Source organism: Marmota monax, unplaced genomic scaffold (genome assembly GCF_021218885.2).
Source record: "Marmota monax isolate L192 unplaced genomic scaffold, Marmota_monax_Labrador192_F-V1.1 WCK01_AAM20220418_F8-fsc00205, whole genome shotgun sequence".
Lineage (NCBI taxonomy): Eukaryota > Metazoa > Chordata > Mammalia > Rodentia > Sciuridae > Marmota > Marmota monax.
The window spans coordinates 635,138-650,895 of NW_026692417.1; the positions used below are offsets into that span (position 1 = coordinate 635,138).

Genomic DNA, 15,758 nt, shown 5'->3' on the forward strand with positions numbered 1-15,758 from the left:
CGAGTGTTTAGTCATGGGACGTGTCACTATTGGTCAGAAGGAAATTCTCAAAGGCGAGGCAATTACATAAACTACTTTATTACTCCCTTTACATTAATGAAATGAAATAACTGAGGCAATGCACTTACAAAAGGCAGCTTTATATCCAGTCACCATCAAGTGGCACTATATCTGTGGGTCTTTGCTGCGGTTGCTGTGTGGCAAAGGCAAGAAGCTTGTCATAGAGCAAACTGCCCCCGTCACCACCTAGAAAAACACAGAAAGGGCTGGTTTCCCCCAATTCCATTGGAAGGTCCATAACGTTGCCCAATTCAGTCAGTCTGGGAGGCCATCCTTGACCATAAGTATGTGAGGCACTATTCATATGTGAGGCACAGTAACTTTGAACATCCAGGATGTAGAAAAAGGTGGGGCCACCTGTCGGCTGCTCATCCCAGCTAGTGCAGAGTACTGAGCCATGCAATAGAAATATAAGACGTATACGGTGATTCTATTCATACAAAATGCAAAAGCGTGTATACTAAAGTGTACAGTTTAAAAATATATGTGTAGGTGGACAAAGTACACAGAAAAACAATGATGAGATATTTTCAAAATCAGTATGATGATTGTCCTTGGGTTAGCGAGGGAGATGACATCAAGAAAAGACAAGCAAGAGTCATGGTGATGCCAAATTCCTCTTCTTAGAGTTGAGCTGGGGGCATGTAAATATTAGCCTGGTAATTATTTATGACCATATACATATCTATATATCTATATCTGTCTATCTATCTATATGCATACATGCATAAAAGTGTACAAGATATAAATATTTGTGTACAAAATATATATATTTGTATAGCTTGTATGCATATATTTTTATTTTGATATAGAGTCTCAGTATCGTGTTCAGGCTGACCTCACCCTTTGATCCTATTTCCTCAGCCTTCTCAGCATATGACATTGCAGGCATTGCCTTTGGGACCAATAAGAAAGTGTTCTTAAGAAGTTAGCTGAACTGAAATATTCCTTCAAACATTAAAACAACAATTTTAGATAAGAAATGAATTAAGATGCGTCAGGACAAATAATCAATCAATGCTAGGTGGACATTTTCATTACTTAAAATATTGCTCTGATTACATGTACCACTTCATATCAAATATGGTAATACTGATTAATACACATTCTGAAATATTTGAAAGCAACTGGATATTCATTGTTAAGCACCTAAGTTGAATGAAAAGTACATTAATTTTCCTATTGACCTACATGGTTATTCTAGGGGTTTCCATTTAGAGCATGGTTATGATTGAATATAAACTGATAAGATGTCTCCCTAAAGCTGCTGTGTTGAGATAGAATTGTTCACAGGTGAAATAATCAGATTGTGAGGGGTGAAACCCAAGGAATCCATCCTAGTTTCAAATGACTGAGTGATAACTGCAGGCAGCTGTAGCATGGCTGGGGGAGATGGTTCAGAGGCGGTGGCACAGAAGGTGCTTCTTCCCTGTAGCTCCTTCCTGGCTGCAAGTAATGCAGCAAAGTAAGGCACGTTCACCATGCACTTCTGCCATGTGTTCTGCATGTCTTGGGCCCACAAAGTCCAAGCTACAGCGTCTGCTCAACATGTACTGAACATCTGGTATCATAAACCAACATGAATCTTTCCTCGTTAAGGTATAATCGTCATGTATTTTGGTCACACTGGTGAAAGGCTTTTAACCCATTCACTACATATGTAACACATTATGAGGCTATTACTAACAAACTGTGATTCAAGTGATCACAGTACATAGTAACTTTGGAAACAATACCTAGGTTGTATAAATTTGAAACCTGTTTTTCATTTACACCATATAGGGACATCTGAAAACAAATTCAGTTTTGTATGCCATTCTCTAACAGATATACTAGCACGATGTGTCCAGAATGCTCACAGACATAACCTAATTCCTAGGTGGAGCTTGCAAATGTCAATTGTGTCTACCTCATTCAAATTTCTTCAGTGTTAAATTATCTGGATTATTTTGTACTGTGGCATTTGAAATAAAAAGAAAACTGTTTAGAGGGAAAACATTACACTCTGTTTATGACTCCTTCTCATAAAAGAAGTGAACTTCTTGTAGATCATCAGTAATCTCTGAATATGATCCAGATAGTATTTAACCATTAAGTTTCACCAGACCTCAGGTAGAGTTCAGCAAGGAGTGCACAGAGTGACGTCTCTCCTGTGTTGAGTTTGCTTCTTCACAGTGCAGGGCACTATCTACAGTGATTTCCCTTTGTGCTTGGTGCCCTAGTGGTCCACGCTCATCCATGGGAGTCTTTTGCTTTGGAATAAGAATTATCTAAAACCCTAAAGAGGAATATGCAATTTTTAAGTCCCCATTGCTCAAACTTTAGTGTTCCAATATCAGCATCAGTAACTCTGTTACTTAGATGCCATCAATTAAAACTTATTGATTTTGGTGACTTCTGTGCTTAACTAAAATTGACACAAATGCATGTAATGGGGACAATTTAATGAGGAGGGTCTCAAATTTGCATCCTACAAGGGTAAAGTGAGGAACATGAAAAACTTGTGATGTCCAGACCTTCCACAGAGCAATTTAATCAAAATCATTCTGGGCAGGAGCCAGCCATGACAGTTTGGAACACTCCCAGGTCACTCCTGTAGTAGCCTACTGGAGAACCACTGGTGCCGGGCTCTCACATTCACTGGCCCATGATGGTAATACACTCTGGCTTTTATAGCTGGTCAAAAGAGTACTGTCATAGCTCCTAAACTTATACTAAATTATTTCTTCTAGAAATCAAAAAGCCAAACTTTTATTTCTTTTTTGTGCACTTTATCTTTCTTGTGCAAGAAACCCATGAAATATCTCCATGCTCAGAAAGTATGTTTATTTACCTACGTCATATTCTCCAGTTTTACCAACACATGCCTTAAAAATAAGACCCAGTAAAATAGGTGTTTGCCACACAAGCTAACATGACGAAAATAGGTCCAGGGGCTTATTCTTTAAAGGACTGAATTGAGACATTAAAGACACATCAGAATGCCATCACAGAGATACCCCTAGTCTCTGTGAACAACTTTCTGACACACAGAGAACCAACTAAGGGTAACAGTATTCCTCATTGTTAAGAACAAGAGTCACCTGGCTATTAGCAATGACAGTTCTATCCTCTTTCAGCTTTGACTTCATTTCCCTAGGAATATATGTCATCTGGTATCCTGGAGACACCTGTTTCCTTTTCTGAATTCTTTCTGTGTGTTTGTTCAACAATAAGACCTAATCATTAAAATCGGATCAATGACCTCAATAAAAACAAAAGAGAGTGCAGTTTATCTACAGAGTTCAGTGACACCAGGGTACACCAAGGTGGCAAGTTATGAGTGGTATAAGGGGCAGGTTCCCTCAAGCATCATATGTGGATGGACAAGGGTGTTCAGGAAACCCAAGACTTGAGTCAATATGGCCTGACCCAACCACCAAGACAGGAAGCCAGAGCAGAAGGAAACAATTCCAAGCAGGTGGACTGTTGAGGATCTGAACCTCCTGGTGATGCTGATTTTATCTCTGCAGCCACATCGCCTCATAGGACCCCCTAAGAACCATGCTGGCAATATGTTGCTGAATCAAATCATCCAAGGTTCACTATGTGTGTTTGCACTCACTAAAGGTCTGTGTCTCCTGTGAAGAGCTCCACAGCAGAGGGAATGCTTCAGTGGGGAATGGGGAAGTGTGCTAATGCCCTTCCTGCTCCAAAGACAAGGGTCTCTGTTGCACACTCAAACCTTCTTTGCCCACCAGATGCATAATGAAGGAGCCAGGAGATGAAAATACAGCTTTTTACCTTTGGGTCCCCAGAAAGAAATAAGGGACACAGAAGTGGATCTTTACCAAGAGCAGACACGACTTACTGCCCAAACTGCCTCTGAAGCCCACCAGACAGAGGCAGAATGTCACATGACACCCTCTCTGTGAGGAAAGAGAGCTAAAAAGACCCTTGAGAGATGACTCAGGAAGACCTAACCAATGACACCTAACACAGCAGGGAAGGGAAGTCATGTTTCCCAATCAACCTGAATATTTAAACAAAATTAAACAGGCCTAATTTGATAATTGCCATTTACAAATACAAACAATGACAGGAAAAGACTGTTGCATGTGACAACACCAGACTCTGGGCAGGGTATAAAAGGGGACTGGGTCAGAGAGAACCTCCAAACCTTTGAAACCCACCTTCCTGGAAACACCCCAGAACCTCCAGTCTCTGTCACCATGTGCAACTCCTCTTGTGGCTCCTGCTGCTCTGGCCAGGGCTGTGGCTGCTGCCAGCCCAGGTGCTGCCAGACCACCTGCTGCAGGACCATCTGCTGCCGCCCCAGCTGCTGTGGCTCCAGCTGCTGCAGCCCCTGCTGTGGTGGTTCCAGTGGCTGTGGCTCCTGCTGCTTCCGCCCCACCTGCATTAGGACCACCTGCTGCCGCCCCAGCTGCTGTGGCTCTAGCTGCTGCAGCCCCTGCTGTGGTAGTTCCAGTGGCTATGGAGGTTCCAGTGGATGTGGCTCCTGCTGCCACCCTTGCTGCTGCCGCCCCATCTGCTGTAGGACCACTTGCTGCCCCCCCAACTTCTGTGGCTCCTGTTGATGCGCCCTATGTGCTGACAGTCTGGGCTGCTGGCCCCCTTGCTCTCAGCCACCCCAGGAGCTACATGTCAGCTCCTGCAGGCCCTCCTGCTGCAGCACCAGAAGCTGCCAGAACCCCTGCTGCACATCCCAGAGCTGCCCTCACCTGCTGGGCTTCTAGCTGCTGCCCCCTGTTTGTCTCCAGACCACCTGATGCTCCCAGTCAGCCCTAGTGGTTCCTGCTGCTGAGATCTGACCTCATCTCTGTTCTTCAACCAGTGTCCTCCAGGGCCTCCATCTCTCAGCCCCACAGGATGGAGCAATGGGACACACCCCTCCCCCACTGCATGCTCAGTCTCTGACCAATGTCAGCAAGTTTGAATTTTCTCTAGCCTCCCTCTACTTTCACATTCCCCCTTTGGACACAATTGCTCTCTGACTTGCTGTCTCATGTGGACATAGACCTGCATCTTCAATAAGAATGTATTTTACTGGCAAAACACATAATGGCCTCATGTCTCTTTCTTTCTTTTTCCCTTTTGAATTGCTGTTCTACTCTGACTTTATATATATATATAGTTTTGTGGGGGAGGGAGCAAGACATCTATCAAGATTTAAAAACTGTAACAGACCATGTCAGATGACCCTACTCCACTCTGTGAGCATTTGTCATCTAATATCTGAAGATGGTTTGGAAAGCAAGCCCCTGGACCTCCTTGCCTGAGGGCTTTGTGTGAATGGAGAGCAACCTCTGGGCAGGAAGGTTTAAGGGTCCAGGAGTTGGTGCACAGAAGCTCTAGCTCAATGTCGCCTGGGTGGTCCTTCCAGCCCTCACTAGGTCCTCTGTGGGACTGGACCTCCTATGACCCCAGTGCTGTGCTGCTCACCGTCTCCTGCCTTCTTTCTGCCCAGAATCACTTTCCAAATTCCCTGCAGTGCTCCGTGTGACCATTTTCCAAAGTTCTAAGTCCTAAATCATTTCTATCTGGATATTTTCAAGGCAACCAAAACTAGGACCCCTCTCCTCCCATTCTCAGTGTGGTGTCCTAACACAACCTTTCAAACAACATGGAAGGCCTCTATCTTGTCAGGTCAATCTTAGCTTGACCCTGTATCATACTGATAAATCTTTTCAACAAATAGTTATTTCCTACCAATCTCTTCACAGTGTCCTGAAGATAACACTGGATATATCACTCTATTACTGGACCTTAGGGACAGGGGACAATACCAGGTGGACAACCCTCATTTTGATGTCCTCCAGCCCTGGCTCTGAGTGATGGGCCTCAGTGCTTGTTGGCTTTGGCTGGAGGTTGTCCTCAGCTCTTTCCCTAATGCATCCCTGTCACACTGCAGCTAAATTCATCTCAGCTAGTGACAGAAGTACAGCCTGTAAAATAAGGCTTCTCACCTAGAGGAAAATATCAGTCTTTGTGTTGGGAGCTGTCACATAAGAATCCAGCGCCCCTTAGCCTTGAGCGATGAGAATGTGGAGATGTGGCAAGGCACATGGGCTGTGTGTGTGTGGACGATGAGCACTGAGCACACAGGGTGGACTGAACCCACGTTGTCCCTCTGTTTGGGCGGGCCTTGCTCTGGTCTTTTCACTTGCTCTGCCATGATCCCCACACAGTTCATGAGATGGGCATGGCCTTCCTAGATGTCAGTCAATCTGTTGGCAGCAGAAGCTGGACTCAACTCCCTGAAACCTGACCCCTTGTGCTGAGAGCCACAGCAGAGTGAGAAGGACACATGGCATTTTTGCCAGAAGGGAGTGGTTGAGAGATGATGCCAGCGAGCCATTGAGATGATGATGGATATGTTAAGCTGTGTATTCAATTGTATATTAGACCCCTGCTGTCCCCCTGGGGTGCCCCCTACTTTGGAGTTCTCAGGGGATGCCTAGGGAGTTCCTGTTGGTTGGGGAAGTTCCAGAGAAGGGATTTCCGGTTGGTGGTGTTCCCGAAAGGGCCGCGTGGGTGGCGTTCAGGAGAATTCCTGTTTTGAACCTACAAGTGCCTCATGGCGGCTCGGTTATTTTGTGCCCAGCCAGACTGTGGCACCCTTGCCTCATTTGAATGGCTTCTCCCCAATAAAAGGGTTCAGGATGTGCTCCTCACTCTCTTTCCAGGGACCCCTAAGGTCAGAGGAGCCATTACAGGACCCAAAGAAAAAGGTATTTCTGTGTCTCTGTGTGATTATTTTGTGCAGCCCAGTTCACCTGGAGTGACCCCGAGTGTTTAGTCATGGGTCTCGACATTATTGGTTAGAAGGAAATTCTCAAAGGCGAGGCAATTACATAAACTACTTTATTACTCCCTTTACATTAATGAAATGAAATAACTGAGGCAATGCACTTACAAAAGGCAGCTTTATATCCAGTTACGATCAAGTGGCACTATTTCTGTGGGTCTTTGCTGCGGTTGCTGTGTGGCAAAGGCAAGAAGCTTGTCATAGAGCAAACTGCCCCCGTCACCACCTAAAAAACACAGAAAGGGCTGTTTTTCCCCAATTCCATTGGAAGGCATGCTTCCATGGCTTAATTGCTTTCAGGAGACCTCAGCCTTTCAAAGTCCATAGCATTGCCCAATTCAGTCAGTCTGGGAGGCCATCCTTGACCATAAGTATGTGAGGCAATATTCGTATGTGAGGCACAGTAACTATGAACATCAAAGATGTAGAAAAAGGTGGGGCCACCTGGCGGCTGCTCATCCCAGCTAGTGCAGAGTATTGAGCCATGCAATAGAAATATAAGACGTATACGGTGATTCTATTCATACAAAATGCAAAAGCATGTATAACTAAAGTGTACAGTTTAGAAATATATATGTAGGTGGACAAAGTACACAGAAAAACAATGATGAGATATTTTCAAAATCAGTATGATGATTGTCCTTGGGTTATCGAGGGAGATGACATCAAGAAAAGATAAGCAAGAGTCATGGTGTTGCCAACTTCCTCTTCTTAGAATTGAGGTGGGGGCATTGGTTATTATTAGCCTGGTAATTATTTATGACCATATACATATCTATATATCTATATCTATCTATCTATCTATATGCATACATGCATAAAAGTGTACAAGATATAAATATTTGTGTACAAAATATATATATTTGTATAGCTTGTATGCATATATTTTTATTTTGATATAGAGTCTCTGTATCATGTTCAGGCTGACCTCACCCTTTGATCCTATTTCCTCAGCCTTCTCAGCGTATGCAGGCATTGCCTTTGGGACCAATAAGAAAGTGTTCTTAAGAAGTCAGCTGAACTGAAATATTCCTTCAAACATTAAAACAACAATTTTAGATAAGAAATGAATTAAATCAATGCTAGGTGGACATTTTCATTACTTAAAATATTGCTCTGATTACATGTACCACTTCATATCAAATATGGTAATACTGATTAATACACATTCTTAGATATTCGAAAGCAACTGGATATTCATTGTTAAGCACCTAAGTTGAATGAAAAGTACATTAATTTTCCCATTGACCTACATGGTTATTGTAGGGGTTTCCATTTAGAGCATGGTTATGATTGAATATCAACTGATAAGGTGTCTCCCTAAAGCTGCTGTGTTGAGGTACAATTGTTCACAGGTGAAATAATCAGATTGTGAGGGGTGAAACCCAAGGAATCCATCCTAGTTTCAAATGACTGAGTGATAACTGCAGGCAGCTGTAGCATGGCTGGGGGAGATGGTTCAGAGGGGGTGGCACAGAAGGTGCCTCTTCCCTGTAGCTCCTTACATCTCTTTGCTTCCTGGCTGCAAGTAACGGAGCAAAGTAAGGCACATTAACCATGCACTTCTGCCATGTGTTCTGCATGTCTTGGGCCCACAAAGTCCTAGCTATGGCATCTGCTCAACATGTACTGATCATCTGGTATCATAAAACCAACATAAATCTTCCTCATTAAGGTATTCTCATCATGTATTTTGGTCCCACTGGTGAAAGGCTTTTATCACAATCACTACATATGTAACACATTGTGATGCTCTTACTAACAAACTGTGATTCAAGTAATCACAGTACATAGTAACTTTGGAAATAATACCTAGGTTGTATAAGTTTGAAACCTCTTTTGCATTTACACCATATAAGGACACCTGAAAACAAATTCAGTCTTGTATGCCATTCTCTAACAGATATACTAGCATGATGTGTCCAGACTGCTCACAGACATAACCTAATTCCTAGGTGGAGCTTGCAAATGTCAATTGTGTCTACCTCATTCAAATTTCTCCAGTGTTTAATTATCTGGATTATTTTATACTGTGGCATTTGAAATAAAAAGAAAACTGTTTAGAGGGAAAACATTAAACTCTGTTTATGACTCCTTCTCATAAAAGAAGTGAACTTTTTGTAGACCATCAGTAATCTCTGAATATGATCCAGATAGTAATTATCCATTAAATTTCACCAGACCCCAGGTAGAGTTCAGCAAGGAGTGCACAGAGTGATGTCTCTCCAGAGTTGAGTTTCCTTCTTCACAGTGCAGGGCACTGTCTACAGTGACTTCTCTTTGTGCTTGTTGCCCTAGTGGTCCATGCTCATCCATGTGAGCGTGTTGGTTTGGCATAAGAATTATCTAAAACACTAAAGAAGAATATGCAATTTTTAAGTCCCCATTGCTCAAATTTTAGTGTTCCAATGTCAGCATCAGTAACTCTGTTACTTAGATGCCATCAATTAAAACTTATTGATTTTGGTGACTTCTGTGCTTAACTAAAATTGACACAAATGCATGTAATGGGGACAATTTAATGAGGAGGGTCTCAACTTTGCATCCTACAAGGATAAAGTGAGGAACATGAAAAACTTGTGATGTCCAGACCCTTCCACAGAGCAATTTAATCAAAATCGTTCTGGGCAGGAGCCAGCCATTGGGTGTTTGGAACACTCCCCGGTGACTCCTGTAGTAGCCTACTGGAGAACCACTGGTGCCGGGCTCTCACATTCACTGGCCCATGATGGCAATACACTCTGGCTTTTATAGCTGGTCAAAAGAGTACTGTCATAGCTCCTAAACTTACACTAAATTATTTCTTCTAGATATCAAAAAGCCAAACTTTTATTTCTTTTTTGTGCACTTTGTCTTTCTTGTGCAAGAAATCCATGAAATATCTCCATGCTCAGAAAATATGTTTATTTACCTACATCACATTCTCCAGTTTTACCAACACATGCCTTAAAAATAAGACCCAGTAAAATAGGTTTGCCACACAAGCTAACATGTCAAAAATAGGTCCAGGGACTTATTCTTTAAAGGATTGAATTAAGACATATTGAAGACATATCAGAATGCCATCACAGAGCTACCCCTAGTCTCTGTGAATCACTTTCTTGACACACAGAGAACCAACTAAGGGTAACAGTATTCCTCATTGCAAAGAACAACAGTCACCTGACCATTAACAATCACAGTTTTATCCTCTTTCAGCTTTGACTTCATTTCCCTAGGAATATATGTCATCTGGTATCCTAGAGACACCCATTTCCTTTTCTGCCTTCTTTCTGTGTGTTTGTTCAACAATAAGACCTAATCATTAAAATCGGATCAATGACCTCAATAAAAACAAAAGAGAGTGCAGTTTATCTAGAGAGTTCAGTGACACCAGGGTACACCAAGGTGGCAGGTTATAAGTTGTATAAGCGGAAGATTTCCTTAAGGTTCATATATGGATGGACAAGGGTGTTCAGGAAACCCAAGACATGAGTCAATATGGCCTGACCCAACCACAAAGACAGGAAGACAGAGGCAGAAGGAAACAATTCTCAAGCAAGTAGAGTGTTGAGGGATCTGAACCTCCTGGTGATGCTGATTTTATCTCTGCAGCCACATCTCCTCATAGGACCCCCTAAAAACCATGCTGGCGATATGTTTCTGGGGAAATCAAGTCATCCAAGGTTCACTATGTGTATTTGCACTCACTAAAGGTCTGTGTCTCCTGTGAAGAGCTCCACAGCAGAGGGAATGCTTCAGTGAGGAATGGGGAAGTGTGCTAATGCCCTTCCTGCTCCCAAGACAAGGGTCTCTGTTGCACACTCAAACCTTGTTTGTCCACCAGATGCATAATGAAGGAGCCAGGAGATGAAAATACAGCTTTTTACCTTTGGGTCCCCAGAAAGAAATAAGGGACACAGAAGTGGATCTTTTCCAAGGGCAGACATGACTTACAGCATACACTCCTCTGAAGCCCACCAGACAGAGGCAGAATGTCACATGACACCCTCTCTGTGAGGAAGGATAGCTAAAAAGACCCTTGAGAGGTGACTCAGGAAGACCTAACCAATGACACCTAACACAGCAGGGAAGGGAAGTCATGTTTCCCAATCAACCTGAATATTTAAACAAAACTAAACAGGCCTAATTTGATAATTGCCTATTTACTAATACAAACAATAACAAGGAAAGAGTGTTGCATATGACGTCAGCAGCCCCTTAGCAGGGTATAAAAGGGGACTGGGTCAGAGAGTCCTCCAAACCTTTGAAACCCACCTTCCTGGAAACACCCCAGAACCTCCAGTCTCTGTCACCATGTGCAACTCCTCTTGTGGCTCCTGCTGCTCTGGCCAGGGCTGTGGCTGCTGCCAGCCCAGGTGCTGCCAGACCACCTGCTGCAGGACCACCTGCTGCCGCCCCAGCTGCTGTAGCTCCAGCTGCTGCAGCCCCTGCTGTGGTGGTTCCAGTGGCTCCAGCTGCTGCTGCCCCACCTGCCTCCAGACCACGTGCTGCAGGACCACCTGCTGCCGCCCCAGCTGCTGTGAGTCCTGCTGTGGTGGTTCCAGTGGCTGTGGCTCCAGTGGCTGTGGCTCCTGCTGCTGCCAGCCCATTTGCTGTAGGACCACCTGCTGCAGGACCACCTGCTGCCGCCCCAGCTGCTGTGGCTCCAGCTGCTGCAGCCCATGCTGTGGTGGCTCCAGTGACTGTGGAGGTTCTAGTGGCTGTGGCTCCTGCTGCTGCCGCCCCACCTGCCTCCAGACCACTTGCTGCAGGACCACCTGCTGCCGCCCCAGCTGCTGTGGGTCCTGCTGTGGTGGCTCCAGTGGCTGTGGCTCCAGTGGCTGTGGCTCCTGCTGCTGTCGCCCCTGCTGCTGTGTCTCCACTTGCTGCCACCCTTGCTGCTGCCGCCCCATCTGCTGTAGGACCACCTGCTGCCCCCCCAACTTCTGTGGCTCCTGTTGATGCGCCCTATGTGCTGACAGTCTGAGCTGCCGGCCCCCTTTTTCCCAGCCACCCCAGGGGCTACATGTCAGCTCCTGCAGGCCCTCCTGCTGCAGCCCCAGAAGCTGCCAGAACCCCTGCTGCACATCCCAGAGCTGCCCTCACTTGCTGGGCTTCCAGCTGCTGCCCCCCTGTTTGTCTCCAGTCCACCTGATGCTCCCAGTCTGCTCTAGTGGTTCCTGCTGCTGAGATCTGACCTTATCTCTGTTCTTCAACCAGTGTCCTCCAAGGCCTCATCTCTCAGCCCCCACAGGATGGAGCAATGGGACACTCCCCTCCCCCACTGCCTGCTCAGTCCCTGACCAATGTCAGCCTCCCTCTACTCTCATCTTACCCCTTTGGATATTATTGCTCTCTGACTTGCTGTCTCATGTGGACATAGACCTGCATCTTCAATAAATATACAACACCCATAATGGCCTCATGTCTCTTTCTTTCTCCCTTTTGAGTTGCTGTGCTACTCTGATTTTTTTGGGGGGTGGGGGGTTAGGACATCTATCAAGATTTAAAAGCCATAACATTCCATCTGAGATGCTCCTCCTCTGCTCTGTGAGCATTTGTCCTTTTAGTGCCCAAAATGGGTTTGGAAAGCAAGCCCCTGGACCTTCCTGCCTGAGGACTTTCTCTGGATGAAGAGCGACCTCTGGGCAGGAGGGTTTAAGGGTCCAGGAGCAGAGCTCACCCAGTGACTGGGGGTGGGTGCACAGAAGCTCCAGCTCAATGTTCCCCGGGTGGTCCTTCCAGTCCCCATAGGTCCTCTGTGGGACTGGACCTCCTATGACCCAGTGCTGTGCTGCTCAGTGTCTCTGCCTTCTGTTCTGTGGGTCACTTTGCACATTCCCTGCAAGGCTCCCTGTGATCATTTCCAAATTTCTGAATCCTAAATCATTTCTATTAGAAACTTCTCAAGGCAACCGAGGCTTAGATCCCTATAGTCCCATTCTCTGTGTTGGGATCCTTCAACAGCTTTGCCATCACGATGGAAGTTCTCTGTGTTGTCAGGGTCAACCTTTTTGACCCTCTATCAAACTGGCAAATCTTCTTAACAAATTGTTATTTCCTACCAATCTCCTCATAGTTTCCTCAAGATATGACTGGATATATCACTCTATCACTGGATATGAGGGTCAGGGGTCAATACCTGATTGGTACCTCTCACCGCTGATGTCTTCCATCCTCTGCTCTGAGTGATGGGCCTCAGGGCTTGTTTGCTGTTGAATGCAGGTTGTCCCCAGCTCTTTCCCTAATGTGTTCCTGTGACACTGTAGCTGGATTTGTCTTAGCCAGTGACAGAATAAGAGCCTGCAAAGTAAGGTTAGTTACCTACAGGAAAGTCTGAATTTCTAATTTATGTGCTGAAGGTTGCCATATGCTATTGGTTCAAAGGAAGTTCTCAAAGGTGAAACAATGATATAAATTACTTTATTATTCCTTTCATACTGATCAGTTGGAATAACTGAGATAATGCACTTACGGAAAGCATGCTTTTGTTTTTCACCATCTGGAGGTTACAGTCATGACCAAGTGGCCCCCTTTCTGTGGTTGTTTGCTGAGGTTGCTGAGTGGCAAAGGAAATAATCTTGGTGTAGATCAAACTGCACCCCTCACCAACTAGAAAGAAAAAGAGAGAAAGTGCTGAGGTCCCCATTCCCTTTGAAGGGCATGTTTCCATGGTCTAGTATTATCCCAAGAAAACTCACCTTCTCAATGTGCATGACATCTCCCAGTTCAGTCAGTCTGTGAGGCTATCCCTGACCACAAGCACAAGAGGTACTGTCCATATTCATGGCACAGTAACAATGGACACCAGGAATTAGAGAAAGTTGAGGCCACCTACACACTGCTATTCTCAGCTTTTCCAGAGTATTGAGTAAAAAAAATGGAAATATAAAAGTGTATACTTATTTTTGCTGTTTTATTCCTGATAATTGCCATTTTGACTGGAGTGAGATGAAATATTAGAGTAGTTTTAGCATGCATTTCTCTAATTGCTGGAAATGTTGAACACTTTTTTCATATATTTGTTGATCCATTGTAATTCTTCTTCCGTGAAGGATCTGTTCAGGGCTGTTATGTTTTTTTAGTTCTTTAATATATCCTATAGATTAGTGCTCTATCTGATGTGCATGTGGTAAAGATTTTCTCCCATTCTGTAGTCTCTCTCTTCACATTATTGATTGTTTCTTTTGCTGAGGAGACCTTTTTAGTTTGAATCCATCCCATTTATTGATTCTTGATTTTATTTCTTGCAATTTAGGAGTCATATGAAGAAGTCAGGTCCTAAACTGACATTTTAAAGATTTGAGCCTACTTTTACTTCTATTAGGCACAAGGTCTCCAGTCTAGTGCCTAGGTCTTTGATCCACTGTTGAGTTTCGTGCAAGGTGAGAGATAGGGGTTTAATTTCATTTTGCTGCATAGGGATTTCCAGTTTTTCCAGCACCATTTGTTGAAGAGGCTATCGTTTTTTCCCGTGTATGTTTTCCGCACCATCGTCTAGTATGAGATAACTGTATTTATGTAGGTTTGTCTCTGTGTCTTCTATTCTGTACCAATGTTCAATATGTGCATTTTGGTGTCAATATCATGCTGGTTGTGTTACTATAGCTCTGTAGTATAGTATAAGGTCTGATATGTTGATGCCTCTTGCTTCACTCTTCTTGCTAAGGATCACTATGGATATTCTGGGTCTCCTAATTTTCCAAAGTAAATTTATGATGCTTTTTCTAATTCTATGAAGAATGACAATGGGATTTTTAATAGGAATTTCATTAAATCTGTATAACACTGTATAACACTTTTGGTAGTATGGCAATTTTGACAATATTAATTCTGCCTATTCAAAAACATGGGGGATCTTTCCATCTTCTAAGTTCTTCTATTTCTTTCTTTAGTTCTCTGTAGTTTTCATTGTAGAGGTCTTTCATCTCCTTTGTTACATTGATTCCTAAGTATTTTACTATTTTTGAGGCTATTAAGAATGGAGTAGTTTTCCTAACTTCTCTTCAGAGTATTCATCACTGATGTACAGAAATGCATTTGATATGTGGGTGTTGATTTTATAGCCTGCTACTTTGCTGAATTCATTTGTTAGCGCTAGAAGTTTTCTGGTGGAATTTTTGGATCCTCTACGTATAGAATCGTGTCATCAGCAAATAAGGATAGTCTGAATTCTTCTTTTTCAATTTATATCCCTTTAATTTCTTAATTTCTTTTGTCTAATTTTTCTGGCTAGAACTTCCAGGATTGTGCTGAATAGAAGTGGTGAAAGAGGGCATCACTGTCTTCTTCCAGTTTTTAGAGGAATACATTCAATTTGCCTCCTTTTAGAATGATATTGGCCTTGGGCTTAGTATAGATAGTTTTTACTATGTTGAGGTATGTTCTTACTATCCCTAGTTTTTCTAGTGCTTTAAACATACAGAGGTGCTGTATTTTTGTCAAAAGCTTTTTCAGCACCTATTGAGATGATCATATAATTCTTATTTTTTAGTCTATTGATGTCATGAACTATGTTCATTGATTTTTTTATGTTGAGCCAAACTTGCATCCCTGGGATGAACCCTACTTAATCCTGGTGCACTATCTTTTTAATATCTTTTTGTATGCAATTTGGGAGAATTTTATTGAGAATTTTTGCATCTATGTTCATCAGAGACATTGGTCTGAAGTTTTCTTTCCTTGATGTGTCTTTGTCTGGTTTAGATATCAGGGTGATACCAGCCACATAGATTGAGTTTGATAGGGTTCTCTTCTTTTTATTTCATAGAATAATTTGAAGAGTATTGGTGTTAGTTGTTCATTGACAATCTTGTAGAACTTGACTAAGAATCCATCTGGTCCTGGTCTTTTCTTGGATGGTAGGCTTTTGATGGTGTTTTCTATTGAATTGCTTGAAATTGATAGG

General features: G+C 43.4%; 1 protein-coding gene across 1 annotated transcript; it reads left to right on the forward strand.

Annotated features, from left to right (window-relative positions):
- The first annotated feature begins 11,125 nt into the window (after positions 1-11,125).
- Positions 11,126-12,258, forward strand: LOC124091687 (keratin-associated protein 4-2-like). Its single transcript, XM_046442875.2, has one exon. It carries the CDS (start codon positions 11,165-11,167, stop codon positions 11,810-11,812), a length of 648 nt encoding a protein of 215 aa, XP_046298831.1. The 5' UTR covers positions 11,126-11,164; the 3' UTR covers positions 11,813-12,258.
- Positions 12,259-15,758: the final 3,500 nt, after the last annotated feature.

What these genes read in the sequence shown, in the direction of transcription:
- LOC124091687 (XM_046442875.2), top strand. Translation starts at nt 11,165, where the DNA reads ATGTGCAACTCCTCTTGTGGCTCCTGCTGCTCTGGCCAGGGCTGTGGC.